General features: G+C 41.2%; 1 protein-coding gene across 3 annotated transcripts in view; it reads right to left on the reverse strand.

Moving 5' to 3' along the window:
• Positions 1-18,333, reverse strand: part of crebbpb (CREB binding lysine acetyltransferase b) — a 52,080-nt gene extending 33,747 nt beyond the window's left edge. For 2 of the 3 annotated variants that reach the window (XM_079645900.1, XM_079645899.1), the window contains exons 1-2: positions 17,452-18,333; positions 10,179-10,786 (exon numbers count right to left, since the gene is read on the reverse strand). In XM_079645900.1, the coding sequence (XP_079502026.1) occupies positions 10,179-10,786; positions 17,452-17,536 (693 nt within the window). In that variant the 5' untranslated portion in view covers positions 17,537-18,333. Of the gene's footprint in view, positions 1-7,903; positions 8,130-10,178; positions 10,787-17,451 lie in introns of those variants that run through there. The other variant, XM_079645901.1, reaches the window with a different exon arrangement.
• Between the last annotated feature and the right edge of the window lie 1,145 nt (positions 18,334-19,478).

The following is a 19,478-nucleotide window of genomic DNA, read 5'->3' on the forward strand; positions in this document are numbered from 1 at the left end:
ATAAAGAAAACTTGCGATATGCGATAGGCTTTTAAATATTGTGATGACGATATCACTTGCGATATTTAAACATACACTGCCAACATAACCACAGACAGAGAGTATGCAGAAACTAAGGATGTAACGGTATACGTATCGAAAATATTCGGTATGGGCCCTTCGGTTTGGTACACGTGTGTCTCAGGTGCTGCGTCGCAGCATTCAGAGTAATTTGCTCACATTGGGTTCAACGCGTCATAGAGCGAGCAAGTCATTTCATTGGACGAGAAGCATAATATGAGAGCTGGTCACAGGGAAACGTTCAAATGTAGTCAGTAACTTGAGGAACTGTCGAAATGGCGAACGCAGATAAAGTTGAGCTCGAAAATCCTCCAGCATCATTGAAGTCTCCAGTTTGGGAACATTTTGGTTTCGCAGTTACGTACAAGGATGACGGACAAAGACAGGTGGACCGAACCAAAGCTGTTTCTCTGCATTGTTCAACTAAAATCGGTTACGCGGCTGGCAATACATCAAACTTGCACATTCATTTGAAAAGGCATCTCCCCAACGTGAATATCACCGGTACCAAAAGAAAAATGACTGAAGTGCAAACCCAACTCCCACTAGCATTTAAGCCTTAAACCAGTGTTTTCGCCAGACCAGGGCTGAGAGGGCGTCCACCCCGAGAGTGGGGGGGGAGGTTTTGAATTTTGACTTGAGCCGTCCCTTATAGATACTGTCTTTTTACGTTAGTGAGCCGGATCATTTGGCTTGGCTCTCTTAAAGCGCCGGCTGTTTCGGCTCCCAAGCGGCTCTTCATGTTACCACAGTTTACCACGGAGCCTCAGTTTCGCCGCTGCGAGGCTCTGGCGCTCGCAGCTCACGCGCCACTAAAATCCCCCCGCTCATCGCATCCAAATCGCGCATGTTCTGTGTTGTCCTGTATCAGGCACCTTTGATTTCGGGGAAACGATCTTCAATACTCTGAAAAGAATCCCACCAGATGTCCTTGTCCTTTTTCGTCATTTCAAACGATAAAAACTCTCGATCTTCTCTCGAATTATTAATATTTTTGGACGCCCTCGGCTCGCGTTCAGGGCGTCAAATGGCGGAAAGATGCCACCCTGGCGGAAACGCTGCCTCCAACGCTCGCAAAAAGTTCAGACCGAGCCAAAGCTATTACAATTGCCAAATATCTTTATGTTGCCATGTTAGCAAAGCGCTACCAGGCTGTATCTGCTACCTACCTATGTCCCTAGTGAGAGGGTGTTCTCCACAGCAGGAGACATTGTTAGTGCCAGCAGATCTGCCCTTTCGGCAAGCAATGTGGACAACTTCATTTTTCTTTAAAAAAACATGAAAATACAATGACAAGCCTAAAGTCAAGCTGGCGGCTTAGGTGAGTACTAGTACAGTTCAAGTACAGATAATTTCAGTTCATCGAAATGCTGCACCTTAATGTTTCTTTTATTATATTTTGTATTTATTTGAGTGAATACTTTATTCACAGTTTAATAATAATAATAAAAATATATATATATATATGTTTGGTGATAATTTGCTCTGCTGTACCGAAAACGTACCGAACCGTGACCTAAAAACCGAGGTACGTACTAGGGATGGGAACGATTAATCGAATATTAGAAATTATTCAGGTATTCGAATATGAGTTATGAATATTTTTATGAATATTTTTTTTGTTGGGAGAGATGCCGAAGTTGATTACATATTATCAAATTGAATAATTCAATGTATAGCTAAATTTGTTAGGTCTAAAGGTGTGTTTTGCTCCGCTCACCGGTCCCTCACAGCAGGCAGAGCTGCAGGTGCTGATCTCTATCTCTCTCTCACGTCCGGTTATACTTCACTCGCGTTTATGTCCAAATCCATCAGATCTAGCTAGTTCGAGCTAATGATATGGCTGCTGCCCCTCCCTACACGCAGATTACGCAGACTCAAACCTGATCTTATATCCAGATGCGCTCCGCAGCCGTTGCGAGGTTTCCGGCGCAAACAGTTCATGAGCGCCCCCTGTCAACAGTCGCGACAGATGAGTGGCCAGCCTAAACAACAATAAGCGCTGCTTGGAAACCGTGTGTGGCGGAAAAGTACATAGACATTTTGACAGGAGAGATTTATTTTTTCCGGTATTCAACATATTTTATCAGTCATAGTCCGGTAATTATTTACACTCTAACGGAGAGTCCTACACAACAGACATAGCGTCAAAAAGGAGTAATGTGTGGAAATATTTCGAACAGGTTAGTGAGTGCGGTGTAGAGTGAAAACTATGCCAAATTAAACTTATATATACATACTATACCTTGCTATACCCGCAACCTCCGTTCCAGCTGAGAGGGTCTTCTCTACAGCTGGCCTGATTGTGAATCGCCTCCGCACCCGCTCCCCTGAGCATGTAGACATGCTCATATTTTTAAACAAGAATGAGTAGCCTATTGAATAGCTGCATTCTGTGCATAGGCCCTGTTATAGGTTTTTGATGTTTTAAGCATGAAAGCTGTAGGCCAGCGGTCGGCAACCCCCATTGGCAGGCGGCACCGTAACCAGTGGCACACTAGGAATAAGTGGAATAAGTGTGCAAAATATTTAAATTGTATTTTCGGATCCTGAACGAGACCGCCGCCAGAGCGCATCTCCCCGTTACCTGCAGAAGGAAGCCATGCACGCAACGCAGCCCCACTCTCCTTGACTCCAGGTGACTTTCTGCCGCTTTCCTCCGTGGTGCAGTGCTGATCGTTTCACCACGGAGGAAAGCACTTCACAAATGGCAGTACTCATAAGGAGCTGTACAAATGCCGCAGTTTTTGCGTGGCTGTGTATTTAGTTGAAAGCCCAGTGGCGATCTGCTCATCTCTCATCGAAATAATATGCTACAAAGGGGAGGACTGGCCATCTGTGTGTTGAACTTTCCTGTCGGCTCCCAGACCGTAGTCGAGGAGGGCAGAAGCAACAAGGTTCAGGTTCAATAACCCACTTTAGCTTAAATGACTGGAGAGAGGCGAGCTCTTCTTGGGAGGCCGTTGCATTTATTTAGCGGTTCTTCTGTTTCGCAAAATACATCACAGACTTCTGTTTTTCTGCTTTCCCGTTTCACTTCCAGAAACATACACACGCTCGCGTATTGTCGCTCTACCATCCACAAAAACACATGCACAAGCCACACACCTCTCTCTTTATCTCTCTCTCTTAAAAAGGGACAGCAATCTCATCTCACTCTGCATGAGCCTAATATCATAGCATGTGTGCTCTGGAGAATCACAGAACGGACGATTGTCCTTATTATTATGCCGTTTAAAACCAATTATTTAAATTTGTTTGTTAAATTCGGCATCGTGTAAGTTGCAACACTGCTTCCCCGCAGCGAGGCTCCCCCGCCCTCCTGCTGATAGTTGATGAGCGTCAAGCTCCTCAACCCCACCCCCCGTTGATAATTCTCTATAGTTGGCACGCTGATAACAATTTTTTTTTTTTAAATGGCACTTCATATCAAAAGGGTTGCCGACCCCTGCTGTAGGCCTACTGTATAGCTGTCAAACTGTGATCACCAGTTCAATACATTTGACAAATTCGACTTGGTTTCTATTAGGGATGCCAGAAACTGACCATGATCAAATTCGAAAATCGGACAGCCCTGGAAAATATTAATCGATTATTTACAGATGGCCCTGAGCCCAATAGACATTGGCCTGAAAAATGCACGCGGACGAAATGGCACGAGGAGTTTGGGGGGCCTCCCCTTAGAACATTTAGATTTTTGCAGGTCTCTCGACTGAATTATAAGATGAACCACTACAATATTATATTGTACAATTTCATTCTTCATTTCACTTGTTTGTTTGTTCTTGTTTGTGTTTGCTCGCTTGCATGCCCTGCATAGCTATAAGAAATACTTAAGTTGTTGGTCAAGACACTTTCCATCTGATGAAGGCAAATGCCTTCCCAGATGTAAAAAAGTAGAAAACATTACATTCAGTTGTAACTGCCAAAACAAACATTATTTACACTATTATGGCGCCTGTTAAACATGTTTGTAATGTTATCTACTGTAAGTTGGTCGAACGAATGCCTCCTCATCCGGAAGCTAACCGAGCAGCAGTCAAGAGGAGCCGAGCGCATCCGCGAAGCACACAAAATGGCAACGTCAGAGTTCCCGTTAGCCGGCAAATCTAAATCTCTTCGGTCAAAATAATTTCCCTTTAGCGCAATACCGCTTCAGTTGCGCCACTTATGTGACAGAAAAGAAGAGTATGTGACAGACAAGAAGAGTATGTGACAGACAAGAATAGTCTATTCTAATGTCTAACACTTAATGTGGAGAAAGAGATGTCCTGTATGGGTTGATTGTGCGTTGATCTGTTGGTAATGCCTCGGGGTTCCGGTGGGCATGTAAACAAATGCTGCGCTATACTTTGTGGCCTCACCTAGGCCTGTCGCGATAATCGATAAATTGACTTATCGTACGATAAATAAAAATGGACTCGATAACTTTTCTGAGCTCGATAAATTGCCGTTTACATAAAGATGTGACCAGCATTTTAGCCTGGAGCGCTGTGGCTGCCAGGCGCGCTGTGAGGGGCGGGGCTGACACACAGCCAGGTCAGGACACTCCGCGTGCACGTGCAGCAGCGTAGCAGCCACATTCATAATATAGCGACAAGCGGGAGACAACGTGTGACTTACTCGCGGGGAATTTAAAGTGAAATGGAATTGGTTACAAAACCTAACTCTCGATTCTCCGGTGTGGCAGTATTTTGGATTCAAACCAAATCAACGAGGCGAACCTACGGACTTGAATGAGCCGGGCGGTGTGTCGCATTGGTTTAAAAAAGGTAGCGACAAAAGCAGGCAATACCACGCATTTTAAACCACCTAAAACACAACCACCCCATTCCGTTTTTCCAGCTGGGAGCAAACACGGCAGCTGGAGATGGAGAGGCCCCGCCCGACAATGCAAACATGTTGGTGTTCCTTGCTCGAAAACTTAGAAAAACAGATTTGGATATGGCCTGTTGAGGCATCTGGGTCTTTGACAGTGGACTGTACACTTGACTGTTGTTTTAAGGAGGTTTTCTTTGCTTGTGAGATAATGTGTGCTCATATTTATTTATTTATATATGAGAGAGAGAGAGCTCTGTTTTCCAGCCTGACTATTTAATTTATTGTTTTGGTTGTGTGATTTAATTAATCTATTATAATTTAATTAATTTGTTTTATTTATTATATATAATTTATATATTTTAATATTATTTCACATTTCATTTGCAATGTTGAATGTTCAATAAAAAGTTATGTTTGAAAGGATGTACTTGAATTATTATTATATATTATCATTATGTCTTAAAACGGTGCCGACAATATTATCGTTTATCGCAATAATTTCCAGAAAAATTTATCGTCCAACAAAATTAATTATCGTGACAGGCCTAGCCTCACCCAGTTGCATAGCGACACTTATTGTTTAGGTTTCTTTTAATAAGCAGGTAGTCATATCATTAGCTAGAACTAGCTGGATCTGATCGATATGGACATAAACGCAAGTGAAGTCTAATCTGACGGGAGAGAGAGATCAGCTGCTGCTGACGAGTCGACACGCAGCTCTGCATGATCACATGCAGCGGTGAGCGGACAAAACACACACTTCAGGTTAGAATATCACACGTAGCTATTTTAATTACCTCTCAAACTACCGTAACTAGTTATCGATATGTTTAGTTTTACTGTCGGGTCACTCATTACTGGATCCGCGAGCTGCATGATACTGGCATAATAGATTGCCCGATCGGGCAACCAGCAGGTGAGGCTTCATTGCCCGAGCTAAATACTAGATGGTGCCGGGCCATCGGGCAGTCCTTAATGTCGAGCCCTGTGTACTGTAGTAGCATCTGTCGTTTTTAGCAGATATTATGAATGTAAACACTAGCCAGCCGTCCGCAAGTAACTGCGCTGCCGTGGCACATCTCAGAAGGACTCCTGTTGTGTGTCATGTCTTGTGAAAAACCCGCTAATAAAACTGAAACTGACTTGAAACTAGAGATGTCCCGATCCGATCACGTGATCGGGGATTGGAGCCGATCACGTGATTTTCAAAAAATCGGGAATCGTGATTTTTTTTATTCAATGTTACGAAACAAAAATGTCCATGTTCAAGTCTTAAAGGTCCCATGTCATGGCCATTTCCAATGATTATAATTCCATTGTTGAGGTATACTAAAATAGAAAAATACTGTGCAATTTTCCAAACTCACATTGGTTTCGCATACAGCATCTCTGTAAGTATGTGTATTCAGCAGTATTCACTTTCTCCACTAAACGGCTCGCTTCAGCTCCCCCCCCTCCCTGTGAGCCCAGTGTGCTCTGATTGGTCGGTACGAATCGTGCTGAGCTCCGTGGAGGTGTGATTTCCTTCTTTAGCGATACACAGCCAAACACAGCCAAACTCAACCTGAACACACACAAAGTCACAGCCGAAATAAAAACAATAAGTGTGGCTTGATATTGAGTAAGAAAAAGGTTTATAGGTTGATAAACGCTGTGAGAATGGGTCTGCAGAGAGAATTTCGCCGCGATCCCAACTGTCTGTTATCAGCCTTCAGCCAGGGAGGAGAGATCAGCAGAGCTGCATGCACTGAGTGTGTGTGGATTGGTCAATTTGGACCAATCAGCGGGGGCTTAACGTAACGGCTCCGCGGACGTAACGTAACGGCTCCACGGATGTAACGTAACGGCTCCACGGATTGGCCCATTTAGTTCCGGGTACATGCTTTCGTAAGCACCTACCCGGAAGAATCAAATGGATGCAGTGGCGGTTCTAGAACATTTTATATGGGTTGGCAAAGGGGGGGCAAGAGGTCATGCCAGGGTGGCATGGGAGGGCGGACAGTACGTGGTATTTTATACTGTATATAACCTATTTATTGTTAATTCATGCCATTCCTGAACACAAGTGTTCTTAATGCACAAGAGAAACAAGGTGTTCAGACAAACAATCAGGTGCCCTTTGAGTCCCCCAAGCTTACTTCAATAATTTTAAATGAAAGGAAACTACAAAATGTATTTTAAAGCAATTAATTAATGGAACAGGTTGTTTTGCATCACAATGTTGGTTGTCAAATGGTTGTCTTAGTATTAGACAGACATATTTGCATATCCTCCCTAAGCATTATTACATATTCATTTAATATTAAACAAATCAAAATGGCCAATTATCCCAAAATGTTGCTGCTAATATAATCATATGCTTGTCAACTTTAACTGATCAAAAGAAATTCTGAAAAAATACTTGAATTATCTATGAAATTGCAATATTGACACACTTCCCTCAGTTTGTTTCAACCCCGTCACGTCATACCATTTACCCTCCTATTAAAATAATGGATCAGTTCATGTGTGATCTGCATTGAGGGAATTACATCACAGAAGTCTTTTGAAGGAAAGATGGCAAAGAAAGGCAAGTGTCAGTTTCTTCTCTTACCTATATTTCAGTTTTTGTATTTTCAGATTAAGATTGACAAGCTCAACATTTCAACTCTGTTATATGAATTAATAATAGTAAATAATTGTTTATTACAAAATAAACAATATTTTTGCAAAATATTACAATTTTGTAATGTCCTTAACTTCCATGTGGTGCCATATCTTAGCTAAACAAGGTCTCATGGCTACTTTTTGTCAAAAACTTCAACCCTGTTACATTTTTTCAAAGAAATTCCTAGTAATTATTTATATGTTGTGCCTGAGGTGGGAGCATGTACAGTAAGTAGTCCACTACCAGATGTTATGATCAAACATTTTGGTTTCATTTTTCAAACATGTAAATACATACATACATTTCAATCAATATTTGTCAATACTAAGAGCTAGATTGTGCTACTGTGATGGAATATGGAGAATAAGAACATACCATGTGGTCCAGCTGGAGTTTCATCTGCCTCCTGATCCCTGCCTCTGGCCCTCTTTCTGACACTTCATCTTTATTCCTCATACATGTCTTCTTCTTCACTAATGTCTTCATCTCCTCCTGGCTTCCTCCTGCTCTGACCCTCCTGGTCTCTTCATCTCTCTTTTCCTTTTCCTCTTTCTGTTCGTCCTGATCTCTTCTCAGATATGTCTTTTTGTTGTTGTTGAATCACTCCAGCTATTCTGGCCTGCAAGAGTCTACTTGTGAAAAGCACTGGTACAAATGCTTGTATAACTTTACACGTTAGGGCCATGTAGCTAATAAGTAGCATATCATAAATATAACATCAGAAAGTATTTTTCAAACGCACACAGGCAGCTGTGTTCAGATCCAGTTTGACGGTAAAGTATGTATCCTGGTTTCATTGATCTTGCTGTGATGTGTAGTTTACATGGATTTAATAGTACCGCATAGTTTTAGCAAAGTGATCGATCTCCCAGCTAGCGCTGTCTGCGTAGCATTTTGTAACGTAAAGCCCCAAACAGCGCCCGTCTGTTAAACGCTATCGATTCAAACGGCAGCGTTTTATTAATATTTAGTTTCAAGCTCTCGTCCTTAGTAAAAAAAAAAACTAGTGGAAGGGGAAATGCTCCCAGGGGAAGCTGATCCATAGGAGCTGGGACAGCTCTTTCCCTCTCTGCAGCTCTGTGAGCCGCGGTCTGTGTGAACGCCGCTCCGCAGTTTAATGCAGGGCCGTAGCTGCGTTTTTAATGGGCCTAATTTAAAATGATTCACTTTTAACTAATGTAATGCTTGTTTCGTTGCTTGAGAAGCTTGTGGAAATAGTGTAGGTTTGTTTTAGTACAGTTTTAGGGAAACAAAAGTTAGGGGGGCAGCTGGGGGGGCAAGGCTCTACAGTGGGGGGGGGCAACTGCCCCCCCTTTTCCCCCTCATAGATCCGCCCCTGAATGGATGATGACGTTTCACCAACGAGGCGTTTTGGGGAGGTATTTTCTGTGTTAGAGTTTTACTCGCTACTGGGTGTACTTTAAGGGTTTTGACTCTGCACACCGTTTACATGCAGAAAAACTTTCATAACACACAAGGGGATGGGTAATAACCGGAAAAGCATGACATGGGACCTTTAAAGTCATCCTGAGGCCTTAGTTTTGGTTTCAAATTGCACAACATCATGTATGTGTTGCTTCTTTGGGGCTTGTTTTCATAGACCTGGTTGCTTATTTCTCTCAAATCTGGCAACAGAGTGGGCAGGGCGCAGTGTCTAATTGTAGCAGTAAGCTAACGAGTACTGATAAGCTTTATTTTGTTTTGATCCAATGCTGCACAACTGAACTGATCCAATGCTGCTGTGAAAAAAAGAAGCTATATCCATGTTGGATAGAATATCCAATTTAAATAAAAAAATTACCTTAAGGGACAACTTGAATGCTTTTTTCTTTTTTTTCTCTTAATGCATTGCATAAAGATCGGATCGGGAAAAATCGGTATCGGCAAATTGTCAAAATCAAATGATCGGAATCGGATCGGGAGCAAAAAAAGGTGATCGGGACATCCCTACTTGAAACTAAAATACTTCAAAAATAACAGACGTGCTGTCTTATTTACATACGAGTTCTTCTCCTGCATGTTGTACCCCAATATTTTCCTCACCCGTCTCTCTCCCTTCAGCCCTCACTATGTTCCGCTAACATTGGCTTTATCACCTCGGCCAATAGCGTGACCTCTATATGGGGGGGGCGGGACATCTTGAGCAGTAAGGCTTCATCTGATTGGTAAATGCAATGTTTTCTATCGCAAATGTTGATATCGGGATGACGATAGATTTTTGATATATTGTGCCGCCCTAGCCGGGAGTTAGCTTTTTAACAGAGGTTGCAAATTACTTTTCTTTGCATGACTCTTTCGAGGAGCAAAAACGGCTAACATTAACATTTACATTTCTATGTTCGCAACAACAAAAAGTCAGAATAAGCACAACGTAATGTTATGTGTGTATCTTCTGCTTGGTTATTCTTTTGTATTATTATTGTGAATTCAAATCAAAGTAAAAATTGGACAAAACAGATACATCTAAATGTGGGACCATCTGATATATTTGCAAATGTGACGTGAATTTGCTGTCATCTGTTGTACAGGTGGAATAATTTGTTACACTGAACGGATTATCATGAACTCCCATACTCCATGCCTCACTTGTACTTTGATGAACAAACAACTAGTAACTGGTAATTAGTCAAATACGAATTTTGAGCCTTACCTTATTCATGTTTCCAGCTTGCTGAGCACTCATCACGTTGTGTGCACCCATCTGGGGCCCTCCTTGGGTGAGTGTTTCTGCCAGCACACTGCCTCCAACACCAGGTCCAGCACCCACTTGTGCCCCCTGCATGCCTTGGCCCTGATATTGCATACCAGGTCTACCACGGCCTGCCGGTCCCAGAGCCCCATTCATCACTTGTCCTGCCATGACCCCATGACCCTGCCCACTGTTCAACATGGCCTGGTTAAAGCTCATGCCCGTGCTTCCATTGCCTTGTCCAGCTGTACCTCCCTTTTGGGCCTGGGGAGACTGGTGATTGGGAGAGCCCTGCCCCAGTGGACTTTTACCGAGCACAGCACCTAGCTGGCTTCCCACCATGCTTCCTTGTTGGGCGCTGGCAGAGTTGACACTACTTCCCAATATGGAGGAGCTTCCCGGTCGTAGGAGCTCCGACAGCTGCTTGTGTTTGGCTGCGGCATCAGGAACGATGGAGTTGAGACCAGGACCCCCTCCACCTGGACCGCCATTAGAAGACATTCCCAAGTCTCCATTGGGGATGAGCTCATCTGGAAGGTCGTTTTCCAGGTCAAACAGAGACACAAGATCTAAAAAAGAAAGAAAGGGAAATAAGAATTAGCTGTTGATTTGTACCTTGACATAGTGCGACTTCCCTGCCTTTCCACTTGATCACCACTGCTTTCGTCTTAGTTATTTTGATATTATGTACGTTATTTTTATGTTGTTCAATACGTTCATAACCAAATTCCATGGAATCGACCTTTGAAATATGACTACTTATGTTTATATTTTGGAGACAATGTCAAAAATGGGAAAAGCCAATGGCATTGAGTAATGCCTTGCAACTCTCTACTCACATAAACTAGCAAAGCACCTCTGTGTCTTGGTACAGTTGGTTTTTCTCACATGATACAAATCATACATGAATAACAAAACACATACTAAAGACCACTTTTTCAAGTCCTTCCATTATCTTACAAATAATTGCCGTAAACAATTAAATTATCTTTTCTGGTAAATTTAACGCTAACAAATCAGGATTGCGTGTTTAGGCCGAAACTTTGTTGTTGTTTATGGCAACAAATCAAAAATATCGGATCATTATCAATTTATCTTCAAATAGTTTATGAAACCAAGCTTCACCTTAAATTAGGGTGTTTATCTGTAAAACATTTAAAAATCAAATCTATGTAGATGAACACAATGTAACTTTGCAGTGTGCAACATTTGTATCACTGGAGGATTACTTATGCTCTTGTGCAGACATGGGCAAACGTGCGTACACTACAAGAGCCCAGTACCTCGGGTAAGAAAGAAAGGTGCATATAGGAAAAGTTTTAGCTCTTCAACTGACAGCATTCTTGTGGCTGTGTTAAAAAAGTGAACAATAACATATACAGGGTATATGCAGGAATCCTGAAGTCAAATGTAATCCCTTTTAAGACATTAAAAGGGATTTCCCCATAACGATGTTGTTTAACAACCGGCGTAAACGGACCTTCGCGCACTATCAAGCAGTGAGCGTGCAATGTCCTGTTCAGATGACGTCAAATCCAACGGGATGCCGTAAATAAACTACACAGAATCACACTACACACCTACGCAATGATTACATTCAGGCAGACTGTAGAATACAACCTCTTTGGATCATTTATATACTTATTGAAAACAAGCTACAAAATGTAATACCTTGGAAAATGCCATTTAATACTTTTTAATAGCCTTAATTTTTCGCTAAATGGATTTATCAACTTTTGATACTTTTTAAGACCCCGCGGACACCCTGATATAACAAACATAAAACATTAATAGAACATTAATGAGGGTCAGCCCAAATCACACATTTATGCCAACGTCCTTCACGTCAAGGTGTGTTAGTGCCTTTGTGTGTCAGCCAATAGAGATCTTACAGGCCTTAACAGCCACACCCCCACACACGCCTAGCTCAACGTCTGGGCACACTGGATTACTTAGGTTGGAAAGAAATCCAACCTGTTAATTTATGAAATATAGTGCTAATCAAGGGAACCTTGAATATGACAGCCAGATGCTTTAAATGGAGTGCCCAAACTTGTAGCACAGCAACTTGTCTCAGAGTACAGCAAGAGATATGAATGGTGCATAGTTGAGACTGAGAGCAAGCACCTGTTCATTGCCCCAGGCCTATTCAGCAACAGAATTTAAACCACACAAATGTAAAAAGTGCCTCCAGCATGGTAACTATTTTCTATAGGCTGCGAGTACAATTTGAACTTGCTTATTACACAACAAGGACAAGATGAGCATATTCATATCCATATCCAGCACGCAATCACATGCCAAGTAGTGACAGCGGAACCAATGACTAACCAAAGAATCCGAACACTTGAGTCACACTTATCTCACCTGAGGAGTACATTGATGTTGCCGGTTGTATCTGACCAAGAGCTTTACAGAAGCCACATGAACATTTCCAATTGACTAATCTGGTTGATAATAACAGACTTTGCAGATGGCTGCTTCAACAGAGTCGGAGAGATATGAGATTGAGATGGAACGGCTAAGATGCCCCTCCTCTCTCAAAAGTATAGATGCAGCAAGGTTGTTACATTATCATTACAGCGCTAAAGGGACATAATAGACATATTGTGGAAAGCTAAACATGGGGAACCTTAATGTTTCATTGCAAGGGCTCCCTCGACCAAAAGCACTGGGATGTTTTTTATTGAATTTCGGAATATTGCAGAAAAGTAGTAGCCATAAGTAATGCTTGACGACGTTGGGAATTCTCATTTAGTTAATAATTTAGATATATCGTATTTTTTTTCCACCGTAGTTAAAGTATTAGATTTTATTGTGCAGTAAGAATTAGATGAAAAAATTGAAATGTCATGCCTAATTCAAAAAGTGATAAAAGCAGCGTGCCAGGCTATTTTCCAGACATCGGATTGGCTGTAGATTTGTAAAACTTGTTATAAGGTGTTTTATATGAAGAGCTCTGATGACTTCAAGATGTGCAAAATTAGTGTGGCACTTATAAAGCTTGGAATGCAGTAGTGATTTGCAGTGTGTATGAAGACCACAGCCAATTTTCTAGCAGACAGACTTGATTTGAATGAATGACACAGCCTACAGTTTCTTTCTGAAAGATATGATACGAAGGTTAAAAGCAGAAGGAGGAAAAAGGTAGAAGAGGGCGACAGGTCTGATGGAGGGGGCTGATTAGATGGCTTTCAGCGCCACCCACCACTCTTCTCATCTCAATCAGTGGCACCTCTGCTGACACTTTAGTCAGCAGATCCAGAGTAACGTCTGCCACTACTACGACATGCTGGCGAAAAGCAGAACTAACGCTTGACAGTTTTAAGCAACAGGTAATGGTTGTGTAGCTGAATAATGCAGACCCAGGGGATGGTGACCATTCATACTAGCCAGACAAAGGAGGGGGAAACCCCGCTAGGTGAACAGGAGGGTTGGAAAGTGGCTGCCCCTTTCTCACCCCTGGCGCTGACATGCCCACTCAGCCATGCGAATGAAAACAAACCTGGCACTTGCCGGTGGCCACGGGCACACGCATATACCGACACGAGACCAGAGAACCATAAAAAACTGTCACCCATTAATATAAACAACAAACACAGACTGCTAATCTGTAGCTGTGAGTGACAGCTCAGTGTGCGGTGGGCTGGATGTGGCAAAGGGAGATGTCTTTGCTATCTGTCAGACCAGCAATAATGGAAAGGCTTAACCAATTACCAACGTAACTCAGTAAGTCAAATCCATAGGGTATCCTGTTATAATAGTATATTTGTAACACAAGTAATAATTTCCATCATGAATTAAATCTTTAAAGCAACTAAACACATCCTTTTAAGTTCATTTTTATATTATTTCTTGTCCTGCATCAACATCCAAAGTAAGAAGGGATCCATTTTTGTTTTATTATGAACCACATCTATCTGGTACCTGAAATGAATATGCACAGATACATTGCATCCATTGACTGAAAATCCAATTCAAAGAAACTAAGCTAATGTAACTGAACAAGTACAAGAGAATAGGAACAAGGCTGTAAGATACAGGTTCTCAAATATCTTTCTGCATTTTTTTCTAAGAATCAGGGCTTTTTCAACTAAAGAAAAAAAAAGTACTTATCATTCCATCTGCGGGGTGGCCCCTAAAATCTTCCCAGTGTACTTAAGACCCTGAGCTGCGTCCAGAACTTCAAAGAGAGCAGGTCTACAAGAGACGTGTGCAACTTCTTACTGAATACATGTGTTTGTGAGCGTGTGTGTATTAGTGTAAACTGAGACAGAAAGAGCTTCTGGCAGCAGCAGTGGGGGAGGAGTCAGTCTCGGTGTCAGACTGCTTTATTGCCCAGAGAAATCTTCGGTCACCCCTCAGAGAAGATGAGCTACCTCGGAGGAAAACTTAGGACTGTCAATGAGACTGGATAATGGAGACTTCCGAAGAAGACAAGAGAAAAAATAAACTTCACATTCTCAAATTGTTTGTAAATGGCACACAGATGTTTTTGATCTTCACTGCAATTTAATTTTAGCAAATGCACCAGTCAAAGAGAGTTAAGAGGTGGCTGCAGTGGTGCAACCCAAGACTGTTTTCACAGAAATGTATGGATCCATGTTTATTTCAAGGCTTGGCGGTAGCGTCTGCCTAAAGGATACCAACAAAGCTATGTTAATGAGTAAAGTTGCTAAACAACCAAAGACTGGATGGACGATAAAGATACAAGTATTATACTACTAGATTATAAGCATGATGAAAGTGAAAAGAATTGTCAACCCAATGTTTCCAAACTTTGTTATAAGAAAAAAATATTTAAGCCAAACAATGCACTTCATGTAAAATTGGAAACGTTTTTAGTTCTTAAGTAGAGTTGCAATTAGGGATAAGCTGATCAAAATATAAATCAACTACGACTAATTACTTCTTTATTATTCATCTTAATTCAGCGGTTGGACAAAACATACATTTAAAGATTTGCCCACGAAATGGGTAAAAAGTTACCAACTTATTTACGCATTTATACACGATTCATCTAAAAAAGGTTGATTTATAGTTAGTTGCAGCCCTACTTAGTAGACCCTCCAGAAAAACGCGATTCTGCGATCGCAGAATTTACCGCATAATCAGCAAAATGGCGCAGATTTTTAAAAGGCCGCATATTTATCAAAAGGCCGCATAATCCCCGCATTTTTCCACACAAAGTTGAGAAAAAAAAAAGTTAACTCGTCTTGACGTGACGTCATCAGCTCGCGCATCACAGAATGTAAACAACACTGTACAGAATGAACTTGTGGAGCTCACACGATAGAGAAAACACCAAGATGAAAAAATCTAATCCATCTCATTTACCAACGAACATTTCTACTAAAGACCGGGCAAAAAGTGGGGGGGAAACTATTCTGCACCCCGTGCAACTGTGTGTTGGAGCATAAGAGAAAATCGACGGTGGCGACCCACTTTGATTCATTCAAACATTCGAAAATGCTTTCTGCTGCTGCGGACAAGAAAGCCAAACAACTCACGTCCACCGAGGCTTCAACGTCCAAAACGCTTTCGAGGGCTACAAGAAACGAAGTGAGTAGCCTACAAGATTGAAGCTGGTCAGATAACGAACGAGTAAATGAAAACAGAATAAGACGGAGAAGTGTGTGTGTGTGTGCATATTTAGCAACTTTCCGCATATTTCGCAACTTCCCGCAATTTCACCGCATAAGATCCCATAAAAACTCTGCATGTTTAATCGCATATTCAAGGATTTTAGCCCGCATAATCAAGGAATTTTGCCCGCGTTTTTCTGGAGGGTCTACCTACTCTAAAGACACTATCCTGTCATTGGTCTGACAACTAGTCCAACTCATTTGTATTCTACTTTCTACTGAGAGGCACATTAAATCGTCTTCCTCGTGTTAAATATAAAAATATCTCATGTGACTGCATGGCCAACTTTAAAAACAGTATCAGCCGGTTTCTCTCTTCAAAGTCACTATCCATATGACGTCCATGTAAAATCTGTGTAGGTCAAATTGATGTCAAAAGGTTGCGTTGAAGTTTGAATTGGACAGTCTTGGAGAGAATGCATATGTTACGCTCTTTTACTAATTATTATGAAAACGTAATATTACTATGAAAACCGACTCATCTGTCAACACAGCAACTATATAAAAAGTAAGCAAATGTATGTGGGTTAAAAGGGTTTATAGAACAGTTCTTCCAAAAATGCACCTGTTACATGGCCAGGGGGGTAGCTTGCTTCTGGACAGTAATAGTTGATATGATAACTACAACAAATAATGACCATTGGAAAATGTCCCATAATGTATAGGGCCAGTGATGTTCAAGATTATATCAAATCTAACAAATGTATTCTGCATTTCCATATAGCACTCTTTTTGGGATATGTGTGTTAAACACATTCTCCCCAGATATACGTTTCATCCAATGTGGGGTTGTCCAGTATATTTTTCTGGATACATTTTAATCCTGGCCATTCAAGCATTTTGTTGAATGAAAGAAGGGTTGAGCATTCAGTGGCAGACTGACCTAGTGGAGAGAGATTATCTTTCGGTCAGACAACCCAGGTTCAAGTGCCTGCTCAGTCTCTGCATTGCTGAAGAGGCAATGAGCAGGAGTCAAATCCAACTCCAGGGATACAGATGCAGCTTTTCCTTTGTGATGGTGAGCAAAAAGCTAAATATTGTTTTCTAAAAAGGATCACATGACTTTTTGATTTAATCATTAATGGCTAATAGAATGTAAAGGTGCAATGAGACTAATAAAGACAGCATCAGACCAAGAATGTGTCAAAAGGTAAAGAGAAAACCAACCTATGCAAATGAACTGTCAACACTTTATTCAACTATATCTCAGATGATATGATGGGTGAACACGATTATGTGTTATTCAACCCTACAAGAGTGAAAAGTTGGGACACTACTACTGTTGAGGAATTCAGTGATGAAGAGGTAGTGAGTTTGCACTTTTAAAATTAATAGCATTTTCTGAATCTGCTGTTAATGTATTCAAACCATCCTGTTGGGACTTTAGTACTGTAGTTGCCATGTGACATTAGCACAGCACAACTGAAGAGGCGAATTGGTTGACTTTACTATGGCACTTTTCCTAAGGAGGATGCATCCTGACCAGAAAGCATCAACGCGATAAAGGGTGCAGGTTTAATACATGTATATCTTGTTGCCGTAGCACACCTTCCTTGTCAGTCAGTTAAATGTCTAAAAGCATGTCTTACCTGGGCCATCTGATACTGGGAGAGGTGAATTAAGCTTGGGTCTCTTTGCAGTGGGGGGTCCGACATCCAGCAGATTGTCAGCCATCCTGGTCGGGATATTTTGTGAATGGCTTATGTTGCAGGAAAACAACAACAGGACGAGTCCACGTTGTCCACTTCTGGCTTGTAAAAAATGTAACTTTTCCTATCGTTTCGCGTAAAGGAGCAATGTAACTGTTTTTTTTTTCTTGACTGGCAGACTGGCTAAATGCTGCCTGGAGAAAAGGGTTTCAAAAGAAAGGCAACAGCGCCACGCTTCGCCGCCGAAGATCACCCCATGATAATCCAACACCCAACACCCACATAATTATCCTCAATAATAACGTCCAAAAATTATTTCCGTTCGAGAAAAATAAATAAAAATCAATCATAAAATATTACACAAGGCGTAAGCAAATCCCTTTCTCCGCAGATCGCCGGTTTCACGTCTGTACAGAATCATCTTTTTCGCAGTCGAAACGAGCAGCCATAAAATCAATTTTGGGCTTAAATAAAAAGAGCAAAATTCAAAAAATATTTTCTATGAAGTGGATTATTTTTGTGGTCGCTGTCTCCCGGTAAATTCAGCGTCTCGGGACGGAGATACGGCGAGAAACGGCGCTCTCCAAAAGGGAAATCAAATATACAGTGGGCTTTCGAGACGGTAAAAACCCGTGTAATCCTCACATGTTTGCATTATTTCTCATCGGAAGGACTAACACTTCGATCTTCTGCACGAAAAAACCCGTTTGAGCCCCGTCTGAGTAGCTCCGATCGGTTTTTAAAATTAATGCTCCCCCCGAAATCCCGATTCTGAGCCGCGTCAAGATGGCGGCTGTTGATTCCTCCGATACAAAAAAAAACTTTTTTTCTTCCCAGCTAGACTGTGGGGGGAGGAGGGAGAGGTGTCGCGCTATGACGCCCTGACGTAAACCTGTGTCCCACCGTACGTCATGTGGACGTACGCTAAACTGCCCCTAGGGGTGCAATAAACCAACAAATACACTCGTACTATGTTGTTACTTTGCTTTAACTGTAAATTACTTGAGTGTTTCCATTTTATGCTACTTTGTACTTCTACTCCACTACAATTCACAGGTAAATGGTGTACTTTTAATCCACTGCATTTATTTTGTATCTTTAGTTACTTTGTAGATTTGGATAAATAATGTGAAATATAATCAACACTTAAATAGGACCTTAGCAACAAATGGAGTAAATCCACAAGTATAGAAAAGAGCTGCGGTATACAAAGTATTTAAAACTAGCTGCACGTTTAACAGCTTTGATAAACACTTTAATAATGCATCAATAATTATAATCAAACATATAATATATATGATTCTGAAATGGAACAATTTGCATAATAAGTACTTTTACTTCTAATTTGATACTAATGCTTTTGTACTTTAACTTGGGTTACCTTTGAATGCAGACATTTGACTTGTAAGAGAGTATTCCTACACTCTCGTTTTACTCAAGTACAAGATCTGAGTACTTCTCACCCCTCTGCAAACACACAGCAGTCAATACTCCAATATATAAAATACAGCTCGTATTATCAGTGGTGGAGGAAAGTAACAACATGGTGAGGAGAATGGTATACTTTTACTTCCAGTTTATCCGACAGCTATCTATATTTGACAATGTTCTTTCATGCAAAGCTTGTAAAATGAGAATCACGGCCACGCATTATACCTTGAAATAAACAAATGTGTTGACATTGTCTCCTTGTTGTACAAATGTACAATAATACACACCATTAAAATGTTGCGTACAAGAAAATACGTCATTGCTAAAACATCCAATAATGTAAGATTCTGTGAAGTGGCTGTTATGCATAATGAGCACCTTTACCTACTTAACATTTTCCTAATGATACTTTTGTACTTAACTTTAGTATATTTTTTAATGCACACTTTGTTAAACCGTTCGTCTCCTTATGTAAACCATTTGATTAAGTCTTCTGAAATGTCTTATTAAAGTATAACATTAAAGCGTTATATTAC

This window comes from Notothenia rossii (assembly GCF_949606895.1).
Source record: "Notothenia rossii genome assembly, chromosome: 8".
NCBI lineage: Eukaryota > Metazoa > Chordata > Actinopteri > Perciformes > Nototheniidae > Notothenia > Notothenia rossii.